At 41.5% G+C, this 27,468-nt stretch overlaps 1 protein-coding gene across 1 annotated transcript in view; it reads right to left on the minus strand.

The window, feature by feature from the left end:
* Positions 1-1,108: 1,108 nt before the first annotated feature.
* HNF1B (HNF1 homeobox B) overlaps positions 1,109-27,468 on the minus strand; it is a 74,100-nt gene continuing 47,740 nt past the window's right edge. The window contains exons 5-9 of the mRNA XM_040424187.1: positions 20,964-21,121; positions 18,388-18,529; positions 15,699-15,890; positions 12,881-12,999; positions 1,109-1,911 (exon numbers count right to left, since the gene is read on the minus strand). Coding sequence (XP_040280121.1) covers positions 1,891-1,911; positions 12,881-12,999; positions 15,699-15,890; positions 18,388-18,529; positions 20,964-21,121 — 632 coding nt within the window. The 3' untranslated portion in view covers positions 1,109-1,890. The remainder of the gene's footprint in view (positions 1,912-12,880; positions 13,000-15,698; positions 15,891-18,387; positions 18,530-20,963; positions 21,122-27,468) is intronic.

The raw sequence follows: 27,468 nt of genomic DNA on the forward strand, positions 1-27,468 counted from the left end.
GACTGATGAGTCAAAATTCGAAATATTTGGCTGTAATATATGGTAGTTTGTTCACTGAAGAGTTGGAGAGTGGTACAATAATGAGTGTCTGCAGGCAGAGATGCATGGTGGAAGTGCCTTGAAGTTTGGGACTGCATTTCAGCAAATGAAGTTGGGGATTTGGCCAGGATTTATGGTCCTCAATGGGACATTCAGGCAGATACCATGCAATACCATCAGGGAGGCATCTAATTGGCTAAAAATGTATTCCTCAGCAGGACAATGACCCTAAACATACAGGCAATGTCATTAACAGCTACCTACAGCATAAAGAACAAGGAGTCCTGGAAGAGATTATATGGCACCCACAGAGCTCTGATCTAAACATCATCGAGTCTGTCTGGGATTACTTGAAAGGGCAGAAGGTTTTGCACAAGCCTACATCCACAGGAGATCTGCGGTTAGTTCTCCACAGCCTCCCTGCTGAGTTTCTTAAAAAACTGGATGCAAGTGTACCTAGAAGAATTAGTGTTGTTTTGAAGACAAAGGGTGGTCACACCAAATATTGATTTGATTTAGAAATTTCTCATTTGTACATTCACTTTGCATTTTGCTAAAGGATAACTCATGTTTTCATCCAAAAAATCTATTTTAGCATATGTTACTGCTAAAGTTGCATTATGCATAAAGCAATATTTAGTTTCTTCACATACCACTGTTTTCCTTGGGTTTTCCCCTTAGTTACGGCTGTCTTGAATCCTACAATATGAGGATCTTCTCAAGATGGCTCCTCTGCCAGTTCTCTGAGGCCAAAACTGCCTTCCCTTACTTCCCATACACACTTGCTGTAGCCAGCAGCTTCCTGCCAGCCAATCAGATTGGATTCCTGAAAGACACGCCTCCTCACTCTGAAGCCTAATGCAGGCATGCAGTGTGAAGGACCGCCCCTCTGACTTCTGTTTACATTAAGTTGGGAGAAAGATGAGCCATAGCAACGCTCTTTTAAGTGAGCAGTGGAAAGGGACAGGAGAAATTAATGAAAGCTGTTATTATAAGGTAATTACAGATCTCCTTTAACTGATTAAAATAAACTATTAATACTTTTAATAATACTAATACTATTTTTGAAAGCATTCTTACTTTGCAGCCTTTTTTCTACACCTGCCTAAAACCGAGTTTGCACAGTACTGTACTTCAGACAAGGACTAAACAACAATTTTATATGAAGACCTATGTTACATATTGGTTCCAATGCTATCAGTATGGCGACATCCTGAACTGCATCTTGCGCAATACAGCATACTGAAAAACCTTCTTTGTGCAACATGGCAAATTCATCCAGTGGTTTTATCTATGTTGATCAAATGCTTTCTTTTTGGCTATTTGACCTATCCCGTTAAACAAAGTCAAACTTTATATTATGCATTATATACAATATAATTGCACTTTTTTTTACAATTTACAACTATTCAACAGATTAACGTCTATAGCAATCGCTCACTGTTTTATTCCAACAATATTTACAATGGCTCAGTTCAGCTTTGTGTCCTTTTTGGCACCTGATTTTGTAGTTTCAGTCACACTGATCCAGTAGCACTCTGTACAAACCTCATGGGTTTATAGTTTTGCTCAAATATAAGTTTACATTTATGTCTGGTTCATGAAAATGAGGGAAACACTTCTTCAAGTTCAAATCACCTGAGGAGGAGACTGAAAATCAAGCACTGTCATTGATATTATGAGAGTATTCATCTCTGAATAACATCTATCTTGTTCAGAGATCATAGCTCTCAATCATCCAGCATCTAAAATTGATCTTGAGTCAGATCGACTTGGCAACATCACAGTTCTAAATGTTTTCACCAAGATGTTCATGTAGCTATGCAAAAGGAAGATAAGTGCAGTAGGATATCACCAGGCTTGCAAAGGACACTGCAAGGGGAAAAAAGAAAAAAAAAATAATAATAATTTTTTAAACTGGTTATTATAATGATAAATTACCCTAATTCAGCAACATTATTTTATGGTGTAGCAAATGCATTTTATGACATTGTTACTTGGCCATGGATTATAGACATTTGCCCTTACTACAGCAATGAGATATATACATAAGTATGTATGCACCAGAAAGCAAAGAATACAAATTCCATCAGATCTGTGCAAGCATCAGGAAAGAAATGCAAATATAAAAGAACTACAGAGCTTTATTACTGTAGAGTTGTGTACAAGTATATTTGTGAATTGATATTGTGAAGAAAAATGCAAAGAGCAAACATGGTGAAAAAACAGACTTGCAGATATTTCCTTCTCTGCAAACATTGTTAAGATAAGATGACACCAGAATTCTATAATATACCTAAGATACAATATTTTATGTTGACATATTCTTAAAGGAACTACCGTATTTTTCGCCCTATAAGACGCACCTAGGTTTTTGAGGAGGAAAATAAGAAAAAAAATATTTTTAACCAAAAGGTGTGCTTTTGGTGGGTTTTGAACTAATTGTGGTCTGTGGATGGCACTGTTATGGGGGATCTGTGGGTGACACTTATGGGGGATCTGTGGGTGACACTTATGGGGGATCTGTGGGTGACACTTATGGGGGATCTGTGGGTGACACTTATGGGGGATCTGTGGGTGACACTTATGGGGGATCTGTGGGTGACACTTATGGGGGATCTGTGGGTGACACTTATGGGGGATCTGTGGGTGACACTTATGGGGGATCTGTGGGTGACACTTATTGGGGTCTCTGGATGGCACTGTTATGAGGATCTGTGTATGACAGTTATGGGGGGGATCTGTGGATGACACATATATAGCATCTTATGCTATGTGTCATCCACAGATCCCCTCCATAAGTGTCCCTGTAGTGAATGACCCTCAATACAGGGGCTGGGGGCCGGCATCTGCTTTTATAATGACAGCGGGGCCCGTGCAGTGACTGTATTCTACTACACGGGCCCCGCTCACTGTATACTATTGCATCTCTAATAGTAAATTGTTATGCATATAATCCCATAATGAGCGCTGTGTATTACTTACAACTACAGTAAAAGCGCTCGCCGCTCGGTAGGTAGCAGAGAGGAGGGAGGAGGCAGGCTGGGAGGACGGGCGCTGGCAGAGTGAGTCACACGTCACGCGCCTGCGCCGCCTGCTTTATGAATGAAGCAGGCGCGTGACGTATGACTCACTCTGCCAGCGCCCGTCCTCCCGGCCTGCCTCCTCCCTCCTCTCTGCTACCTACCGAGCGGCGAGCGCTTGTACTGTAGTTGTAAGTAATACACAGCGCTCATTATGGGATTATATGCATAACAATTTACTATTAGAGATACAATAATATACAGTGAGCGGGGCCCGTGTAGTAGAATACAGTCACTGCACGGGCCCCGCTGTCATTATAAAAGCAGATGCCGGCCCCCAGCCCCTCCTCCCTCACAGCTGATACACCCGCCGCACGGCATCGCGGCGGGTGTATCATTGAAAACTCGGCAAAATCAGCAGCATTCGCCGTATAAGACGCACTGCTATTTTCCCCCCACTTTTGGGGGGGAAAAAGTGTGTCTTATACGGCGAAAAATACGGTATATGGCCTTAAATATGGCTGAACACATACTGCTACATCTTATTTTGCATTCAGATTCTACCAGAGTACACATTTTACAGAATCAGTAGTGTAAAGGTCCTTTACACAGTCAGATTATCGGGCTGATTACCAGGAACGAATGTTTGCATGAATGCTCTTTCCATGTCATAGTTTTATTCCGGCCGCCTCTCGACATGTTTGCCAAACTTTCCTATCATGAGTGTAGATGATTGCTGAATTGCTGTATGGGGATGAATGATCGATACTACAGTTCTTAGTTATTAATAAGCTGCCATCACTAGAAAACTATGGTTGTTCTTGCCCAGTAGGAAGGTATTTTCTCCCTGTCAACAGTGACAATTGTTTTGGGGGAAAATGGCATCCATCCATTCCTCATTTGTTGGTGCTTTGAAAAGTCATTTCATGTATATATTTATGTTACTTACTTATATATTGTATAACTATTCTGCAGTGCTTTACGTACATTATCATTACTCACTGTGTTCTGTGGGGCTCACATTCTAGAACAGTATGAACCTTAAAGGGGTTGTCCAGGATTTAACTATTGATGGCCTATCCTCAGGATAAGCCATTAATATCTAATTGGTGGGGCCATGCACCCTCGCTGATCAGCTGTTTCAGGGTATTCTGTGTAGAGATGTCGCGAACATGAATTTTTCCGTTGGCGAACGCGAATTTCCGCAAATGTTCGCGAACGGGCGAACCGCCATAGACTTCAATAGACAGGCAAATTTTAAAACCCACAGGGACTCTTTCTGGCCACAATAGTGATGGAAAAGTTGTTTCAAGGGGACTAACACCTGGACTGTGGCATGCCGGAGGGGGATCCATGGCAAAACTCCCATGGAAAATTACGTAGTTGACGCAGAGTGTGGTAAGTTAAATTCGCAATGCGATTAATATAACCTGTATTAATCGCATTGCGATTACAACTTAGATCTGAGTTCCTAATGGTTGTATTGCTAGAATTGACGAATATAGCACTATATTCTCAATCTTCGTTATATTCTAGCAAAACAACCATTAGGAACTCAGATCTAAGTTGTAATCGCAATGCGATTAATATAACCTGTATTAATCGCATTGCGATTAACACTTAGATCTGAGTTCCTAATTGTTGTATTGCTAGAATTGACGAATATAGCACTATATTCTCAATCTTCGTTATATTCTAGCAAAACAACCATTAGGAACTCAGATCTAAGTTGTAATCGCAATGCGATTAATATAACCTGTATCAATCGCATTGCGATTATAACTTAGATCCGCCGGCGCAGGAGTTCTCACTCACAAGTTCAACTTCTAAACTTCGCAAGCAAGCAAGCAAGCATGTTGCGCCGTCATGTGGTAAAGGGGGACGGGGGTGTGACTCACTGCAGCCTGGTGAGTGGTGGGGCTCCGCGGCAGCTGCCCTGCAGGAGTCTCTGGTGCCGGGAGGAGGAGGTAGGTAGAGCAGCTCTGACTTTATAGACCAAATTATTTTAATAATACCCCAATAATAATAAGTTAATAACCTAACCCCATTCATAAATTACTGGTGGATTATTATAGAGACGGCCCCAGGCCAGGAGACATAAGGGGTTGGGTTGAACTGTGGGCTGGGGCCACCCGGCCACTCTTACTAATCTTTGCTCAGGGGGGCCCTCATAAATATAGACCCACATGGTGTGGACTGGTCATTTTTACTAAGGAATATAGTTTAAACGTTTATGTGCAAAAGAGAAAATAAGAAGTCAGCTCCAATCAGATATCTGCACATAGACCAAGACTCTGAGTCAATGCAGATATCTGATTGGAGCTGACTTAGTGACTTCTTTTTTTTTCTCTTTATCTCTTTATTATGGCTTTGGGGGGGGGGCAGGGGTGACACTATTTTCTACCGCACCGGGTGACACCAGCCGTAGCAACGCCAACCATTAGGAACCCAGCTCTAAGTTGAATTCGCAATGCGATTAATATAACCTGTATTAATCGCATTGCGATTACAACTTAGATCTGAGTTCCTAATGGTTGTATTGCTAGAATTGACGAATATAACGAATATAGCACTATATTCTCAATCTTCATTATATTCTAGCAATACAACAACCATTAGGAACCCAAATCTAAGTTGAATTTGCAATGCGATTAACATAACCTGTATTAATCGCATTGCGATTACAACTTAGTCAAATGTGTGACACTGCAGCTTCCGAATGAATCTAAAATGGATGCTGTCCAGGAGCTGGGAGGGTCTGGGAGGGAGGGTATGCTGCTGATTGGCTGGAATGTGTCTGCTGACAGGGTCAAAGTTTACACAATGATGATGAATAGGGGGCGGACCGAACATCGCATATGTTCGCCCGCCGCGGCGAACGCGAACAAGCGATGTTCACCGGGAATTATTCACCGGCGAATAGTTCGGGACATCTCTAATTCTGTGTAGTGGATGGAGCTGGTTACTGCAGTGCTTCTTCAATTCACATCAGTGGAAGCAGCACTGCAGTAACAAACTTTGTCCACTAAACAACAAATGGAAACATGTAGTTTCAGTGCTGACTTCCAGCGCTGGAGCTACCCCAAAACAGTTAATTGGAGGAATTGTGGGGCCCCACTGATCAGATATTGATAAACTATCTTGAGGACATGCCATCATTAGTAACATTTTTTTGCAAACTCTTAGAGCATTTAATCACTAAAATAACAGAAAATGGTAATGACAATAGTTGGACACTACAGCTTTTTGTAACTCTTTTGGAATTTGAAAGCCCAGAATTTACAACTACAATACTGGTTAAATGCCTAAAGTATTTAGTTAGCTAGAGGGAAAAAAGAAGAGAAATAAACTAATTTGACTTATTTAATGTTACCCTTGTCTGACAAAGCCAGTAATGAAAATGTAATTTCTTGTATCCTGGTCAGTTCTTTTTCTGATTTCCCACTCTTTGTAGTCGGGAGAAAACATTTATCTAACCCCACAAATCATAATCAGTCAGGCAATCAAGCACATCAAGGTTCCACGGAATACTATTTCCTTGAAAGGGCTTATCAATCCATCTGGTGGGTACTCAGCCCTAACCAAACCTGATTAATTATTCATCTTGCCCAAGCAGACTTTGATGCTTGTTGAAACAAGCCCTACAGATGCTGGACCTAATTATCTAATCCAAGTACATTAGGATTCTGCCTGATGGGGTGTCACATTTACCAACAACTACTGATCCATTAAAAGTGCAGTGATTAAGGTTGAATTTGATGCTCTTTTTTTATTCTGCATCATGTATTTGTGAGTAAACTTTAAATGCACAATTCTACTGCTATGCAACTGTCTACAATATTTCAATAACCATTGTCTACTGTACATGGAAAATGTATTTATTAGAATATGAAGTCGTGTGAAAGTTACCTTGAAAAGGCTATGATGCCACTGGTTGCACAACAGATTATTACTTTGTAAAAAAGTATTTCTAACATCTTGAGGGTATGGCCACATGTAGCGTAAATGCTGAGGAATTTTTTTGTGTGTAGAAAATACAAAATGTTAACTGTAACAGTGAAGCGGATGAGTTTTTAAAAATCTTATCTACATGCTGAAGAATTATTCCGTAAAAATATCAGCACATAACAACATACAGTGCAGATTTTAAATCTGCACCGTGTCAATTTATGTTGTGGATATCTGCCACAGATTTCACCCTTTCCACAGAATATCAGTTACGGTATATTTTTCACAAAAATCAGCTACACTATGTGGGGCTAGTTTTGCTGCAGAATACTGGCAGATCCGCTTCAGACTATCTGCTGCGGAGACTTGCCATGTGTGACCTATCCCTTATGAATTACTATATTTCAAACAGGCTGCTTTTCACATTTACCTCTGTTTAGATGAAAAGGAAGATTACGTCACTGCTCAAGGATGAGGAGAACAGCATAATAATATACAAATATCTTCTATCAGAGACACAGTCCAAACTTCTTCTTTTTTATATATAAAAAGAAGTATCTGACATGATTACTTACAGATATTCATTGTATCGCCTAACACTCTTAGGCCTCCTGCACACGAACGTGTGCGCCCCGTGGCCGTGCTGTGGGCCGCAATGCACGAACACCGACCGCAGGGCAGCCGCAGCGTATCGCAGACCCATTCACTTTAATGGGTCTGCGATACGCCCGGTCCGCAAAGAGAAAGGACATGTTCTATCTTTTTGTGGAACGGAAGTACGGGACGAAACCCCACAGAAGCACTCTGTAGTGCTTCCATAGGGTTCCATTCCATGCTTCCATTCCGCATCTCCGGATTTGCAGACCCATTCAAGTCAATGGGTCCGCATCCATGATGCAGAATACACATGGAACAGTGCCCATGTATTGCAGATCCGCAATTGCGGGCCGCAATATGGCAACGGAACACCTACGGTCATGTGCAGGAGGCCTTAGCAGGATTCTTAGATGTCCTGTGGATTTTAGGTGTCCAATAGAAACCAGAAATTCTATGATTAAAATTATGTTTCAGTATCTTAATTATTAATAACATGGGTATGGCTATTCAACCAGGTGCAAAGCAATTTCAACTTATCATGCTTATGGCATGTATTATGGACGATGTAAAAATATGATCTTTGAACAGGAATCGGATTTTTAAGTTTAGGAAACAGTGGTGTCACTGGTACTGAATTGAGTTATGTTTCAGGTTCCTTCTTTTTTCCCCAGGCTTAGTTCCTCACCTCTTCTCCAGGGGTAAGGGGGTAGGTAATAGATTTGTTTCCCTTTATTTTTCAGGATATTCAACTTTTTTTCTCCTTGTTTTTTAATTGTAATAAATAATAATAATCTTTATTTATATAGCGCCAACATATTCCACAGTGCTTTACAATTCAGGTGTTCATGTATAAATAGTAGTGTTGGGCGCGAATATTCGAATAGCGAATTTTAATGGAGAATATCGCCACTTTGAGAATTTGCGAAGATTTAGAATATAGTGCTATATATTCGTATTCTCAATTATTTTTTTTTCATCAGTAACCTCCCTTCTTGCTTGTGGGCCAATGAGAAGGCTGCAATGTCTTTGTCTGAGCTCAGCAACATCCCTAGCAACCAATAGGAAAGTTGCCTACCCCTTACTATATAAGAACCTCCCCAGCAGCCATTTTCTGTAGTTTTTTTTTAGTTCTGAGAAAGACAGCAGTGTCATTGCTGTGCTCTGAGTTTTACTGTTTAATTACATTAGTTAGTTAGTTATCATATATATATACAGGGGTCAAGTCCTGGGAAAAAAAGTGTGGGAACTCACCCAAGATCCACTGCAAACCCCCCCCCCCCCCCCCTCCAAAAAAATATATGTTTCGCTGAAAATTCAGTGCAACATATATTGTAAAGTGCCAGTTTACACAAACAACTGCAAAATGAACATGAAATAAACAAATATATATAGGGACCCGCACCTATCAGACAATGGGGGCATATCCTAGCGATATGCCCCCATTGTCTGAGATGGGAAAACCCCTTTAAAATACAATACATGTGAATGGGCTTTTGCAAGCTACGTGTAGCGGGGGAAAAAAAAAAGCACAGAAAATCTAGCATGCTGTAATTTGTGTCGCTGCGGACTGAGCCAAATGTACACATTGTGATCAAAACAAAACAAAAACTCCCCTTATATATAATTTACTTACAGTTCTGAAGACTCAGGGGTGCTGGCTGGTTTTGCCTCAGGGGTGCTGGCTGGCTTAGCCTCAGGGGTGCTGACAGGCTTGGCCTCAGGGGTGCTGACAGGCTTGGCCGAGCAGAAGGAGTGTGGGACTGTGAGGCCTTTTTTTTCCAAGCTGCTCCGGATCAGTGCTCTAGGCAGCTGGGCTCAGGGCTGGAAGTGGGCACCGCACAATAAGAAAAAAATATTTTTCATTACACCTCAGGTCAGACCACCAATCAGACCCCCAATATTAATAAGACCCCAATAAGACCCCAATAAGACCTCAGATCAGAACCCAATATGAATGACCCCCAATCAGACCTCAGATAAGAGCCCCATGCCTCATAGCAGCCCCCAGTGCCTCTCCATCAGCCCCCCAGTGCCTCTCCATCAGCCCCCAGTGCCTCTCCATCAGCCCCCAGTGCCTCTCCATCAGCCCCCCAGTGCCTCTACATTAGCCCCTAGTGCCTCTACATTAGCCCCCAGTGCCTCATATCAACCCCCCAGTGCCTCTCATAAGCCCCCAGTACCTCTCATCAGCCCCCAGTACCTCTCATCAGCCCCCCAGTACCTCTCATCATCCCCCAATACCTCTCATCAGCCCCCCAGTACCTCTCATCATCCCCCAGTGCCTCTCATCAGCCCCCAGTACCTATCATCAGCCCCCCAGTACCTCTCATCAGCCCCCCAGTGCCTCTATATCTGCCCCCAGCAGATCTCATCAGCCCCCAGTGCCTCTATATTAGCCCCCAGTGCCTCTCATCAGTCCCCAGTACCTCTCATCAGCCCCCCAGTGCCTCTATATCAGCCCCCAGCAGATCTCATCAGCCCCAGTGCCTCTAATCTGCCCCTAGTGCCTCTAATCAGCCCCCAGTGCCTCTAATCTTCCCCTAGTGTCTCTAATAAGCCCCCAGTGCCTCTAATCTGCCCCCAGTGCCTCTAATCTGCCCCCAGTCCTCTATAACAGCCCCCAGAGCCTCTCCATTAGCCGCCCAGTGCCTCTTACCAGCCCACAGGGCCCCATTCACTAGCGCCCAGTGCTGCCCCATCCACCAGCCCCGAGTGCCCCCTCCACCAGCCTCCAGTCAGTGCCTCTCCATTCAGCCTATAGTATAAAATATGAAAAAAAAAAACACTTACACTTACCTCTCCTGCTCCTGGACGCAGACGCTCCTCTTCACTCGGCTCCTGTGCGCAGCCCTCACAGCCGACAGCCGAGGACCAGGAAGGCGGCGGTGAGTACAAAGCCTTCACCGCTTCCTCCTGGTCCTTTTGCCCTGAAAGGGAACGGCGTTCCTGCCATGAAAAAAGTGCAGGAACGCCGTTCTCACGCGTTCCCCCTCGACTCGACCCCTGTGTATATATATATATATATATATATATATATAATACAGATAGTTAGTGAGAGATAGTCAGTGTAGGTTAGATTGTGATATAGTGTAGATGAAAGGTTCCAGTGCAGGGTGTTAGGTAGTGTGATAGGTTCTGCTGTTCATACATACATGCTACAGACATAGTGCTGTGATGTCACAAGTTCACAACAATACTTAGTGGACCAATCAGTAATATGTAGTCAGACCTGCTAAAATGTGAAGTTGCACGTATTGCGCAAAAATATGCGATCATTAATTGCCGACTTGCGCAATCACGAATATATTGGAGCACTCTATCTGCATATAAAGCTATTGTAATGTTCTGTCGTGTCAACCATTTACTCCAATCCCAGGAAACTTCTAGCAGCTTGAAAAATGTGTTGCGCGCAATACGCGCATATTACATTGACGATTTTCGCAATCAAGAAAATAAATCACAAATTCTCAAATATATGACAAATATTCACCCAAATATGTGCGAAATATCGCAAATTCTAATATTGCCCCTGCCGCTCATCACTTATAGTCAAAATAGCACAGCAACAGACAAGTCAATAATTAGAACAAGAGGAATAAGGGTTCTGCTCGCAAGACAAAAGAGATGGCATGATTTACAATATAGCATGGCTGCGTGCATGATGTCAAACAAGACATAATTATTAAAAAAAATTTTTATAACTTTCAAAAGAAAATATAAATGTCAAATGCACAGAAAATACCATTAATAGCAAATACAGTCACTGCAGGTAAGCCCTATGACAAGTGCATAGTTTATCCTCAAGGTGTTGCTACAATTAAGGGCCTATTTACAAAGGTTGAAGATCGGGCAATTATTTAAAATAAACATTCAACACAGTGCTCATTCCTGATAATTGCCCCGTGTGAAAGTGCTGTAAATTACCTGACAAACGAGCAAATGCATTTTTCATCTGGTACCTAAAATCCTCATTTGTCATTAGTACTTCGGCCTCTGTAAACAGGAGTGTGTCACTGATAAACAGACCGACTAATGTGCTCTCTCCCCAAGGAGAGATCATACCCCCCAATTCCTGACTTAGGTCTCTCGCTCAGTTAAGCCAGTACTCTCTGCTCTGCACTGATGAGGGGAAATCACTCAGAAACAGCTGTCTGCAGAAGAGATGCTGGCTTATTTTAATATCCAAATCATGTCTCAAGGCCTATTTAAAGGGTCAAACACTGACTTATAGGATAGCTGCTTTACATCTGGTGGCATTAGAGGCAAAGCTTGTTGACAGCTGATTTGCATCCCTTTCTTCCCAGAATTCCAGAGAAGCATGTATGGCCTATAAGTCTCCTCACACCGACTAAGGCTACTTTCACACTAAAGTTTTTTGCGGATCCGTCATGGATTTGCAATTACGCTTCCGTTACAATAATACAACCGCATGCATCCGTCATGAACGGATCCGGTTGTATTAGGTCTTCTATAGCCATGAAAGATCCGTCTTGAACACCATTGAAAGTCAATGGGGGATGGATCAGTTTTCTATTGTGCCAGATTGTGTCAGAGAAAACGGATCCGTCCCCGTTTTGGTGTCCGCTTGCAGAGCGGAATGGTGACTGAACGGAGGCAAACTGATGCATTCTGAGTGGATCCTTTTCCATTCAGAATGCATTAGGGCAAAACTGATTCGTTTTGGACCGCTTTTGAGAGCCCTGAATGGATCTCACACACGAAAAGCCAAAACGCTAGTGTGAAAGTAGCCTAAGGCACTCTCTCCCCAAGGAGAGATAGTACCCCCAACTACTGATAAACAAGTCACAGTAACAACCATTCATCCCCAATCATTTCTGAATGTAAATGCAGAAAACAAGCAGGTAATGATCAGAAAGGAATGTTCCTATTATCATTCACCGCTGATAATTGCGACACTATAAGCCCTAGTATATTGACCCAAACAAAATGTTTTCTTTCTGTCTGACAGGTCTCTTCATGGTACAAGGATGTCTTCAATATCTACTGCATTGCTTGTACTGTAGCAACCAATCACACATACAATAGGCTTTTTGTGGTTGTGTTCTCATCTAATTCTATTTCTTGTACTTAACTGTTCCGATCTATGAATGAAGATTAGGCATGATAATTGCCTGAAGCTAATGTCATTCTGCATCTATGCAGCTATATGGAAGCTTCAAAATAACATTCCATTGAAACTACATTCTAATTTTGTAACAGAGTAAATAAATGAAAAAGCCTTAAACAAGGCTTTATAACCTTGATTATCTTACCTGTTTATTAGAAGACATGTTTGATAATGTGCTGATACTGCTGGTATCTGTGACAACCATTGCTGAAGGAAAACGTGATGTGTGTGAATACTGGGGAGGTTCCTGTTTATGTGCATACACTGTAAATAGAGCACAAAAATTTATATGAATGGTACTTTAGTCTCTGTTGCCATATTGTGATGAACTGTTAATAACTACCTGCTAATAACTTCAGACCCGTAAAATAAATATACATTTTCAGAGTTTATCATATCATCAAAACCTCAAATTAAATTTGTGGTAAAGAAAATGCAATGACTTTACACATATTTGTTTCTGGTACCTTACAGTTTGAAAGGTATAAATATACTGCATTATAGATCAACAATAAGAGGTGCATAACAATGTACTACAACTCCAGAGTCTGCTAAATCTTCCTGAAGCTCTTTTTCAGTCAAGCGGGAGTTCTGATATGCCTTTCTATCAATCCTACAAGCAGCTGTTTGAAATTTTTCTTGGTCTTCCACACCTTCTCTTGACCCCCACTGTTTCTGCTAACTGGCAGTTCTTATTTATATTTCAAATTGAGGAAATGGCAACCTAAAATTGCTTTGTTATTCTTTTATAGCATTCTCCTGCATTGTGGGCCTTACACATTTTGATTTTCAAAGTGTTAGGCAGCTGTTTAGAAGGACCCATGGCTTCTGTTTTTTGGGACAAGGTTAGTGGATTCTGGGTATTTATAGGGCTTTGATATTTGCATCACCTGGCCTTTCCTAACAATGAATGTGAACAAGCCTTCACCATAACAGATTATTTAAGGTCTCAGACCTTGGTCAAAGTTATCTGAACACTGAAATCTCCTTGGGTTCCCATATTTTTGCAAGGTCCTTTTTTCCTTTTTTGACTCTGAAATTGTACAAAACCAAAATAATACACTGATATTGTTTAAAATGTTGAAAAGTGTGTTTATGCCTTTTAGGGATCATTCCATCTTCAACTTTCTTAACTGTTCACAGTAACAGTAATTGTGACCCCCAGGGGTGCCCACAATTTTGCATGCCACTGTGTGAGTATATACACATATATATATATATATATATATATATATATATATATATATATACACACTCACCTAAAGAATTATTAGGAACACCTGTTCTATTTCTCATTAATGCAATTATCTAGTCAACCAATCACATGGCAGTTTCTTCAATGCATTTAGGGGTGTGGTCCTGGTCAAGACAATCTCCTGAACTCCAAACTGAATGTCAGAATGGGAAAAAAAAGGTGATTTAAGCAATTTTGAGCGTGGCATGGTTGTTGGTGCCAGACGGGCCGGTCTGAGTATTTCACAATCTGCTCAGTTACTGGGATTTTCACGCACAACCTTTTATAGGGTTTACAAAAAATGGTGTGAAAAGGGAAAAACATCCAGTATGCGGCAGTCCTGTGGGCAAAAATGCCTTCTGGATGCTAGAGGTCAGAGGAGAATGGGCCGACTGATTCAAGCTGATAGAAGAGCAACGTTGACTGAAATAACCACTCGTTACAACCGAGGTATGCAGCAAAGCATTTGTGAAGCCACAACACGCATAACCTTGAGGCGGATGGGCTACAACAGCAGAAGACCCCACCGGGTACCACTCATCTCCATTACAAATAGGAAAAAGAGGCTACAATTTGCATGAGCTCACCAAAGTTGGACTGTTGAAGACTGGAAAAATGTTGCCTGGTCTGATGAGTCTCGATTTCTGTTGAGACATTCAAATGGTAGAGTCCGAATTTGGCGTAAACAGAATGAGAACATGTATCCATCCTCTGATGGCTACTTCCAGCAGGATAATGCACCATGTCACAAAGCTCGAATCATTTCAAATTGGTTTCTTGAACATGACAATGAGTTCACTGTACTAAAATGGCCCCCACAGTCACCAGATCTCAACCCAATAGAGCATCTTTGGGATGTGGTGGAACGGGAGCTTCGTGCCCTGGATGTGCATCCCTCAAATCTCCATCAACTGCAAGATGCTATCCTATCAATATGGGCCAACATTTCTAAAGAATGCTATCAGCACCTTGTTGAATCAATGCCACGTAGAATTAAGGCAGTTCTGAAGGCAACAGGGGGTCCAACACCGTATTAGTATGGTGTTCCTAATAATTCTTTAGGTGAGTGTATATACATATATATATATAGAGAACAAAGAAGTAGGACTGCACTCCAAGATAGTGATAAAATCAGCAAGTGGTTTATTCACCCATAATATGGCAAGTCTTGCAACGTTTCGGCTCACAAGAGCCTTCCTCAAGCATTGCTTGAGGAAGGCTCTTGTGAGCCGAAACGTCGCAAGACTTGCCATATTATGGGTGAATAAACCACTTGCTGATTTTATCACTATCTTGGAGTGCAGTCCTACTTCTTTGTTCTCTATACCATTGGGGATTGCCGTTACCCTACGTTGGACCTTGCACCCACATGCTGGCTGGTGCTCCCACTGGACTTTTTCTTCTCTCATATATATATATATATATATATATATATATATATATACACTGTATATATCTGTAATGATAACCTTTCCTTAGAGCAGATGTAGCCATGGATCAATTCCTTTTCTAAATACATATCTACAGGTTAACAGTTTTAAATGCTCACTATATACATTTAGTTGTTCTTGACTAATTAAAAGAACAAACCCCAAATGCCACTGAGAATCTCTTGGGTTTTATTTAATTAGATTTAATCTCAATATCTCTTCTATGGCATGAAAAGAATACAAATATATTGCCACGTAAGTAGTATGCCTAAAAGTTCCAACGACGTTAGAGTACTTACTGTGAGAATTTTGAAGTTGAGTCATAGTAGCCATAAATGGCTGTTGTGTCATATGACCAGAAGAATGTTGCATTAGAGAATGTTGATGTGGACTGTGCAGCTGTGGTGAAAACTGCACTGACTGTAAAGCTGCTAGGCTTCCTGCAACACTGTTGATGACAGGGACACTCTGTGCTTGAGTGGTGTTCAAATCTAAATAAAAGAATGCCACACAAGCATTTTAAATATTTTCATTAATATTTGCTTGTATATGATATATGAATGTCCAAATATTGTAAACTGATATACAAGAATGGAAATCATGCCATTTCACCATACATATACGATTCAGTTTGGTTGTCTACATTTTAAACCTAAACTTGTCATAAACCTGTGACAGAAACTTGCCATTGCATAGACCAGTGATTGATCTATAATACTTAAGGCCAATAACAATACAAAAATATGCCACATATATGCTTAAAGAATGTCAAATATTAAAACAAATGACATTTATGGAAGCACTTTTCTAGCATTAATATCCAAGTTTTTTCTTGTGATTTAAGAACTTTTTCTTTTTTTCAGTAGGTTAATTTGCTTTGGCAGTTTTATTTCCTTGAATACTGTACAGACAGCTGTGACATTTATAATAATAATCTTTATATAGCACCAACATATTCCACAGCATTTTACAATCAGGGGGTTCATCTACAAATAGTTATAAATAATATAGCAACAAACAAGTCAAAAATGTATTACATTTTTTGTGATGTTCAGCGACTGTATATTATTGTTTTCTTTCTAGGAAATTTGCTTGGTAAAATTTGCATACTATGTGTAAGGGTGCCATCACTTCATCACTGCATTTTTGTATCATTTAGCCCATACAGTGTGTTTTTTAGCCTCTGACATTTTTTAATGGAATTTTTTGGAATCCTATTTTTTTAGATTATACTATGTTGCCCCCTGTGATGTCATTTTCTCTGTAGACCTGTATGGGGAAAAAGCATTGCTAAAAAAAAAAGGCAATGCAAAAAACACCTGTAAAAAACATGGAGGCCTATGGGAGAAAAAAATTCCAGTCAATTAGGGAAAACCAGGTAGTGAAAATTTCATCACGCTTAGCCCTGTAAATAATAGGGCAGGGGGTGTGGCAGTTGCAGAAAAATCTGAGCCTCTTCATGTAACGGCAATGGCCCTGTGTCTCCTAGAGAGTCATTTGCATATATTAAAACTTTGTTTTTCTCAGCAATATGGGCACATATGGACATGGGACCAACACAGATGCATTCAGCTGCCAAGAGCAGATGCAACAGATTAGCCAGTTTCAAATCTGACAGATGCCGTTTAATAAAGAAATATCCATTCCTGGACTCTTGTGCAACATGACTTACTTTGGATGTATAAGGATATACCTCACTTTTAAACACCGCATTCACTTACAGGTGACTGTGCAGTCATATGCTATTTCTTGGCATCTGACCACTTTTTCTTGACCAGAGACCGTAAAGGGGTTGTCTCACTTCAGCAGGTGGAATTTATCATGTAGACAAAGTTTATACAATGCACTTTCTAATATATTGTGATTGTCTATATTGCTTTCTTTCCTGGCTTTATTAATTTTTCCATCACATTATACACTGCTCGTATCCCATGCTTGCACACTATAAGAAAAAGCGCCGGCCTCTCTGGTGGCAGGGAGCATGGGAGTGCACATAGATGCTTTTTACTATAGTGTGCAAGCAAGGCCACCGCTGCAGAATTATAGGGTGGTCGCAACAATGGAAATGAGAAGTGTATAATGCGATGGAAAAATGAATAAAGACGGTAAAGGAGGCAATATGAGCAATCACAGTACATTATGGCTGGGGTCAGACGTTAGCGTACGGGATGGAGCGCTCTGTATGCGCGATTGTACGCGCGTGTACAGACGTGGCTCCGGAACAAATGAACGCCCATTGTCGCGCGTTCCCGCTGAAGTCTATGTACTGAAACGCGCGACAAGACGCCCCAAAGAAGCTCCTGTACTTCTTGGGGCGTACAGGAGAGAACCAGGTGAGAACCAGGCCCATAGGGAAGCATTGGTTCTTGCCTGTTGAGCGTTTTACAGCGCGTAGGAACGCGCTGTAAAACGCTCAGGTCTGACCCCAGCCTATAAGTGCCTTGTATTAACTTTGTCTAGATGATAAATGCCATTTGCTAATGTGAAACTACTCTTTTAAGAGAGGTCACAGATGAAAGGACTGCAAGATCAGGCTAATCATGGTTTATATCTGTAACCATAGAGACACATAGATCTGCATTGGAGCTGCATACTAAAAGTGGTATTATATTTTTATCAAGACTAGTTGTAGACTAGATTTTCAAAGTTCCTACATTTTACATTAAAGATGCCAAATAATATTGAAGTGGTGTTGTACATATCCTTTAACTTTTATTAAAGTCTAATTATACATTAAAAGACCAAAACGCCAACATATACAATTAAATTAATTATACATGCATCAAATTCATTAGGGACATATTCAATTCTATAAAGTTGCATTATGTATCAAATTATGGGAAAAGATTATCTGATGGTAGGGCTTATCATCAAGTCTAAAATTGCACTTCGATACCTCATTACTATAGTAAGAAAATCATACATCTTCAAATGCAGGTCTGTATTATTTACAGGTTCCATAAAAGTATCCAGCTTGTGCAGACTTACTTTGTGCTATTGCCATGACTCCAGAAATAGGTGCCATGATGAGGTTCTGTGACTGTTGGGAATTATTGAGAACTGATTGTGACAAACTGTGAATATTCGTCAAGGTGCTTACAGGTGGCAAACCTCCTCCAGAAACAGGAATCTGTTACGAAATAGTGTGTGATTAGAAACATTGATCCAAAATTGCCCATTCACAGCTGGACATCTGTAGGCTTTGAGACATCTCCCTGACTTTTATTTTTGTTGTGAAAGCATAGATCAGATCACAAAGACACAAGGAACAAGGATATTTTAAAGAGCAGCCTGCGGCCCTCCAGCTGTTGTAAAACTACAACTCCCACCATGCCCTGTTGTTGGCTGATGGAGACTGTCCAGGCATGCTGGGAGTTGTAGTTTTGCAACAGCTGGAGGGCCGCAGGTTGGGCATCCCTGTATCGAGCTTTGGAAAATCATATTGTGTGAAATTTACAGAAGTCTTTTTTTTAAAAGAACAAATTTGAAAAAATACAACAATTATACTGTGCATAATTGAATAAAAAAAATCACATCTATCATAATTACTTACTAAAAGAGGAACACCTTTTTTTTAAAGAAAAACCAGTGTATGACATGTTGACTTGCTGTTGAATAAAGATACAAAGCATAGACTTAGGCCCCTTTCACACGGGCGAGTATTCCACGCGGATGCGATGCGTGAGTTGAACGCATTGCACCCGCACTGAATTATGACCCATTCATTTCTATGGGGCTGTGCACACGAGCAGTGATTTTCACGCATCACTTGTGCGTTGCGTGAAAATCGCAGCATGTTCTATATTCTGCGTTTTTCACACAACGCAGGCCCCATAGAAGTGAATGGGGTTGCGTGAAAATCGCAAGCATCTGCAAGCAAGTGCGGATGCGGTGCAATTTTCACGCACAGTTGCTAGGAGACGATCGGGATGGGGACCCGATCATTATTATTTCCCCTTATAACATGGTTACAAGGGAAAATAATAGCATTGTGAATACAGAATGCTAAGTAAAATAGCGCTGGAGGGGTTAAAATTTTTTAAAAAAAATGTAACTCACCTTAATCCACTTGTTCGCGCAGCCGGCATCTCTTCTGTCTTTAACTGTGAGCAATAGGACCTTTGATGACGTCACTACGCTCATCACATGATCCATCACCATGGTGATGGATAATGTGATGGACCATGTGATGAACGCAGTGACATCATCAAAGGTCCTATTGCTCACAGTTAAAGACAGAAGAGATGCCGGCTGCGCGAACAAGTGGATTAAGGTGAGTTAAAAATTTTTTTATTTTTTTTTAACCCCTCCAGCCCTATTGTACTATGCATTCTGTATTCTGAATGCTATTATTTTCCCTTATAACCATGTTATAAGGGGAAATAATACAATCTACAGAACACCGATCCCAAGCCCGAACTTCTGTGAAGAAGTTCGGGTTTGGGTACCAAACATGCGTGATTTTTCTCACGCAAGTGCAAAACGCATTACAATGCTTTGCACTCGCGCGGAAAAATCGTGCATGTTCCCGCAACGCACCCGCACCTTTTCCCGCAACGCCCGTGTGAAACCAGCCTAAGGGTTCATTCACACGTCCGTAAGTGTTTTGCGGATACGCAAATTGCGGATCCACAAAACACGGACACATGCAATGTGCGATCCGCAATTTGCGGACCGCACATCACAGACACTATAATAGAAAATGCCTTTTCTGGTCCGCAATTGTGGACAAGAATAGGACATGTTCTATTTTTTTCAGGAACGGAATTGCGGATCCCGAAAAAATGGATCCTGAAAAAACGGATGTGGATCTCGAAAATGCGGATGCGGATCCCGGAAATTTGCATCCGTTCCAGCCCCATTGAAAGTGAATGGGTCCGCAAATTGCGGAAAAAATGTGGACCCAAATTATGGACGTGTGAATGAACCCTAATAGTAACATTATATATATATATATATATATATATATATATATATACACACACTACATACTTGTATTGACTGTATAGCTGTAAAAATGTAATGTAATGTAATGAAGTTTGACATGAACAAAGCTGTTAAGCCGTGACTAGATGATTATTGGAACTTATGGCATTTGCTGAAAACTTTCAATTGACAGCTGCTTAAACAAAAAAGTTTTGAGTGTTGAAAAGAGAAGCCAATGACTGGAAATGAAAAGGGAAAGTATTTTGCCAAGTGAAAAAAGTCTGTACCTGGCCGACCCCTTCAAAGAGCAGGCTTTTGGAGAGTCAGTTTTATCAATGTGCATGTCATCTGTAAAGAAAAACAAACACTGTTCCACCCACTTTTCTACTTTCTAAGGTATTTAATCAATAAAAAGTGAACAGCTCTTTGTTACATTTATTGGTCAGCTTCAAAAGGGCCTTAAAGTGGGTCAGAGAGCTGTTTTAGTGCAAACTGTCCATTCAAAATTTTTAGTCTACAATGCTTCTTTGTTTACTGCTGACCCTGTGAGCACCTAAAAAAAAGAATACTGTGTATTTTGCTTGCTTGTCTCTCTTATCTTATCAGCACTGCAGCTACAATAGACCAGGTGTACTCACCAATTTACCATCAGGTGAAAGCATGCTATGGCCAGGATCCAAGCTCACTGGAGAAACCTGCTGGAGGACTGACTGACTGGTCAACATGGCATTGTTGCCATGGTGATTTATTGTTGATGAAGTGACCTCGTTGTTTCCTTGTTGATTGAATCTTACTCCTGCAAAATAAAACATGCACATTATTCTACTGTGCACATGAAATTTTAAGAACACTGCCTCTACCATGTGCTTGGAAGCACACAGTATCCTTGTATAACATAGCTATGCTTCTACTTCTAGAGATATATATGAAATATTGCATCCATATTAACATAGAATAATAAAGAATATTACCGTATATTATTTCTGTCTGATGTCTATGCAATAAAGAAAAACTGGAGACATAAGCAGGTATATTAGGAACCCATAGAATACTAGCTTTCTAAATATATAAAATCAATAATAATGATATTTTTCTTTGAATTAGGGTTATTTAGTTTAGACAAAAATATGACAAAGGCCCCCTGCACACGAACGTGTGCTTCCCATTGCCGTATCGCGGACCGCATTTGCGGATCCGCAATACACGGGTGCCGTTCCATGGCCATTCACTTGAATGGGTCCGCAAATCCAGAGATGCGGAAGGGTGCGAAACAGAAGCACGGAACGGAACCCTACGGAAGCACTATGGAGTGCTTCCGTGGGGTTTCGCCCCGTACTTCCGTTCCGCAAAAAGATAGAACATGTCCTATCTTTTTGCGCTGCCCCACGGACTGTGTTCGTGCATTGCGGCCCGCATTTTGCAGGCCGCAGCACGACCACGGAGTGCACACGTTCGTGTGCAGGGGGCCTAAGGCTAGTTGCAGTCCTCTGCACATTGCCAAAGGTTTGTAAGGCTCCATCCGGCCCCATTCACTGCAATAAATATGCCGAATATCGGCCGGAAGAGAACCGCTGCATGCAGCAGTTTTTTAACAGCTGATTCTCTGCATATTTTCCGGAAAAGCGGATGGATCTCGACCAGTCCCTATTGTAGTGAATGGGGCCAGACGAACCCTTACAAACATCTGGCAATGCCAGAGTGCACAGAGGTCCAGCAGGCTGTTCCCTGCCGAACAGCATGCCGGATATCTTAAACGTTATTGTGCAACTAGCCTAAGGGGAGACCAAATAACCGTGTATAACTATATCAAGGGTAAGCACAGACATATCTCCTATGAACTATTTATGCCCAGATAAACATAGAAAAAAGGAACTTTGAATTGGCACTGCTACCCAATGGTGGATTCAGAATGCTGGCATCTCTTCCATATACACTGCTCAAAAAAATAAAGGGAACACAAAAATAACACATCCTAGATCTGAGTTAATTAAATATTCTTCTGAAATACTTTGTTCTTTACATAGTTGAATGTGCTGACAACAAAATCACACAAAAATAAAAAAATGGAAATCAAATTTTTTAACCCATGGAGGTCTGGATTTGGAGTCACACTCAAAATTAAAGTGGAAAAACACACTACAGGCTGATCCAACTTTGATGTAATGTCCTTAAAACAAGTCAAAATTAGGCTCAGTAGTGTGTGTGGCCTCCACCTGCCTGTATGACCTCCCTACAACGCCTGAGCATGCTCCTGATGAGGTGGCGGACGGTCTCCTGAGGGATCTCCTCCCAGACCTGGACTAAAGCATCTGCCAACTTTTGGACAGTCTGTGGTGCAACGTGACGTTGGTAGATAGAGCGAGACATGATGTCCCAGATGTGCTCAATTGGATTCATGTCTGGGGAATGGGCAGGCCAGTCCATAGCATCAATGCCTTCGTCTTGCAGGAACTGCTGACACACTCCAGCCACATGAGGTCTAGCATTGTCTTGCATTAGGAGGAACCCAGGGCCAACCGCACCAGCATATGGTCTCACAAGGGGTCTGAGGATCTCATCTCAGTACCTAATGGCAGTCAGGCTACCTCTGGCGAGCACATAGAGGGCTGTGCGGCCCTCCAAAGAAATGCCACCCCACACCATTACTGACCCAATGCCAAAACGGTCATGCTGGCATTGCTGGAGGATGTTGCAGGCAGCAGAACGTTCTCCACGGCGTCTCCAGACTCTGTCACGTCTGTCACATGTGCTCAGTGTGAACCTGCTTTCATCTATGAAGAGCACAGGGCACCAGTGGCGAATTTGCCAATCTTGGTGTTCTCTGGCAAATGCCAAACGTCCTGCACGGTGTTGGGCTGTAAGCACAACCCCCACCTGTGGACGTCGGGCCCTCATATCACCCTCATAGAGTCTGTTTCTGACCGTTTGAGCAGACACATGCAAATTTGTGGCCTGCTGGAGGTCATTTTGCAGGGCTCTGGCAGTGCTCCTCCTGTTCCTCCTTGCACAAAGGCGGAGGTAGCGGTCCTGCTGCTGGGTTGTTGCCCTCCTACGGCCTCCTCCACGTCTCCTGATGTACTGGCCTGTCTCCTGGTAGCGCCTCCATGCTCTGGACACTACGCTGACAGACACAGCAAACCTTCTTGCCACAGCTCGCATTGATGTGCCATCCTGGATAAGCTGCACTACCTGAGCCACTTGTGTGGGTTGTAGACTCCGTCTCATGCTACCACTAGAGTGAAAGCACCGCCAGCATTCAAAAGTGACCAAAACATCAGCCAGGAAGCATAGGAACTGAGAAGTGGTCTGTGGTCACCACCTGCAGAACCATTCCTTTATTGGGGGTGTCTTGCTAATTGCCTATAATTTCCACTTGTTGTCTATCCCATTTGCACAACAGCATGTGAAATTGATTGTCACTCAGTGTTGCTTCCTAAGTGGACAGTTTGATTTCACAGAAGTGTGATTGACTTGGAGTTACATTGTGTTGTTTAAGTGTTCCCTTTATTTTTTTGAGCAGTGTATTTAAAAGGGTTGTCCGCTTTATTCATATTGATGACCGTGTAATAATATTAGAGGTCATAGTTCCTAGATTTCTTGAGAAGGGTTGATGATCCAGGGAGTTATTCTGATTGCCCGATTGGTGTCGGAAGGGAATTTTTTTCTGCCAAAATTTAGGAAAATTGGTTTCTACCTCATGGGAGTTTGCCTTCCTCTGCATCAACTTTGCAGTATAACCGGCTGAACTGGATAGACGTATTTCTTTTTTCAGCCTTACAAACCTTTCAGCCTTATGTTACTATTATTCCGCAGTTGTTTAATCTGAACTAAAACAAGTTTTTTCATCTGCTAAAATGGTCTTTATAGAAGTTAGCAGACCGGCAGAATTGCCCGAGCTTGTAACAGTGTAAACATTAATTAACCCAAGCAATGTTACACGCATTCTTCTGCTGTATTTTTAACCTCATGCATAGCTGCATAGTTATTAAGCTAAAAAAAAAAAAGTCCACAGAGTTCAACCTCTCCATATTACCCCACTGTTGATCAGGAAAAGCAAACAAAAACCTAGCGTTAACCGCTTTCAGTTTGTCACAGTGGAAAAATCTCTGTCTTCAAAACACAGTAATGTTTTTTACATTAATGAAACAAAAAGAATATTTGCACATACAAAGGAAGAAAAGTGATAATTTGTTTTCTAATTTCAGACATACAATAATAGAATGTCAGCTGGGACATCATTTTCAATATAACAGAAATAATTGGTTTGCAAAAGTCCTTTGAAGTATCTGCCAATGTTCACACTGGAAGTGATGATGGTCTATTTCCATTCATGTGACTGCTACAGCCTATCACTGGTCATGTGTACATGAATGACATGTGACCGTTGAGCCTATGCAGTCACGTGCTTTTCTTGCACATGTGACTGCTGACACCAGTGATCGGCTACCACAAGCACAAGGTGATGAAATGGCAGACCTTTCTAGGGCCTCTTTCACGCGGATCCGCAATACACGGGTGCCGTTCCGTGGGCATTCCGCATCACGGATGCAGACCCATTCACTTCAATGGGTCCGCAAATCCGGAGATGCGGAATGGTGCGGAACGGAAGCACGGAACCAAACCCTACAGAAGCACTATGGAGTGCTTCCGTGGGGTTTCGTCCCGTACTTCCGTTCCGCAGAAAGATAGAACATGTCCTATCTTTTTGCGTTACAGCCGGATCGCGGACCCATTCAAGTGAATGGGTCCGCGATCCGCTGCGGCTGCCCCACGGACTGTGCTCATGCATTGCGACCCGCATTTTGGGGGGCGTACACACCCGTGTGAAAAAGGCCTAAAGGTGAGTGATTTTTTTTCTACATCCTCCTGCCTGTAATTATTTTTTCATTTTGGGCAGACCTAAATAATTATATGGTATACTTTATGATTAAAGGGATTGTCCACTTTCTGGCTATTTTGACCAATGTGTATGTAAGATGGCTATATGTCACTTACTAATATAGCCTTTCATATTCTTTCAAATATAGCCTTTCAAATATAGCAGTTTGCTATATTTCATAAGCCATGCCCCCTTGTTAGGCAATTCTTTTGTGATGTCTGCATAGAAATCCAGTCCATAAGATGGCTGCTGATGGAGGGTCATGTGACCAGGCAAAAATAACTCTAGACACGGCACTCAGTTGTCTCCACTCAAATACACTGTACCTGCTATCTGTACTTACCCTGCTGAGAGTTTAGTGCAGGTGTACTATATTTGAATGGAGGTGATTTTCCTGGTCACATGATCCGCCATCAGCAGCCATTTTATGGACAGAACTTCTATGTGGATAGCACAAAAGGCTTGGCCAACAAGGGAGAATACCTTATGAAATATAGAAAATGGTACAAAATATCAACAGAGAATATATTAGTAAGCGCCATATAGTCATCTTACAAACACATTGTTTAGGTAACTGAGCCTAAATATTTAGGTAAGTGACTCTGTATAGACTTCATCCAAATTAATCATATCACTTTGCACAAAAGGTCAGACTATTTATTAATCCTTCAAAGTCACCACATTGTACAATATTCTCTTGAGGGTACAACTACAAGTGGTATAAATGCTCCACAGCGGAATTGATGTCAAAAAATCATTTAAAATGGCATTTAAAGTAGCAGCGAAGTGGATTATTTTCGAAATCTCATCCACTTAGGCCCCTTGCAGACAGGCGAGTATTCTGCACAGGTGCAATGTGTGATGCGAACGCATTGCACCCACACTGAATCCGGACCCATTCATTTCAATGGGGCTGTGTACATGAGCGTTGTTTTTCACGCATCACTTGTGCGTTGTGTGAAAATCGCAGCAAGTTCTATATTCTGCGTTTTTCAAGCAACGCTGGCCCCATAGAAGTGAAAGCAAGTGCGGATGCAACGCGTTTTTCATTGATGGTTGCTAAGAGATATTGTTTGCATACCTTCAGTTTTTTATCACATGCGTGAAGAACCCATTGCACCCATGCGATAACAACTGAACGCGATCGCATACAAAACTGAATGACCTTGCTTGCCAAATCGCATTTTTCACTGAACGCATCCGCAACACATCCGGACCTAATCCGCTCAAGCTGATCTGCAAGGGGCCTTATGCCTCATTCACACGTCAGTGTTTTGGTCAGTGATTTCCATCAGTGATTGTGAGCCAAAACCAGTATTGGAGCCTCCACAGAGATGAGGTATAAGGGAAAGATCTGCACCTGTTCTGTGTTTAGATCCGCACCTGGTTTTGGCTCATAATCACTGATGGAAATCACTGACCGAACACTGACGTGTGAATAAGGCATTACTGTGGATAAAACCTGCAGTGTAAACTGACTTGCACTGTGCCTTTCCAATCTGCAACATGTCAATTTATGCTGCATGTTGCAATGTGATGCAGAGGTCAATCAATCAAGTAAGCAAAGACTGTTATTACAGCCAGATCCACTGCAGGTTTTCAGCTACAGAAAATATGCAGCGGACTTGCCACATGTGGCCTGAAGAGGATTTGCAGGAACACACATTAATTTGTGAATATATTCATAAATTACTAGGAAGAATAACAGAGGAATGACACAATGCAAAATTCCAAGAAAAGGTGATCCCGAATTGTTATTTAATGGTGACTACAAGTATTTACTTTGTACAGTGTCTGTCCTTATGTAATAGTAAATGATAATCCAAACCTACAGTATAAGAAAAACAAAGTACACCCTCTATGGTTTTACATGTCAGGAGGTGATTAAGAAAAAAAACTGCTTGTCTTTAGAAGTTCTTAAAATTTGGTAAATACGACTTCCGATAAACAACACACAACAGATTCCACCATCTTATTATTTAACAAAAACTAGGCCAAAATGCAAAACTATTAAAAGTTTTAATGCTTCTATAACAATGAAGAGAGTGAATAGGTGTTGATAATCAAAGGCCCTTTATTAATTGACCATCAGTAAGTGCGACCACCTCTTTAAGGCTAGGTCTACACGATGACATTTGTCGCGCGACAGATAGGGCCTAACTACACCACGACATTTTGTCGCACCAATGTTGTGCGACAATTTTTATAATGATAGTCTATGGTGTTGCACTGTGAATTAATATTTTGCGACTGTCACATCGCAG

This window comes from Bufo bufo, chromosome 3 (genome assembly GCF_905171765.1).
Source record: "Bufo bufo chromosome 3, aBufBuf1.1, whole genome shotgun sequence".
NCBI lineage: Eukaryota > Metazoa > Chordata > Amphibia > Anura > Bufonidae > Bufo > Bufo bufo.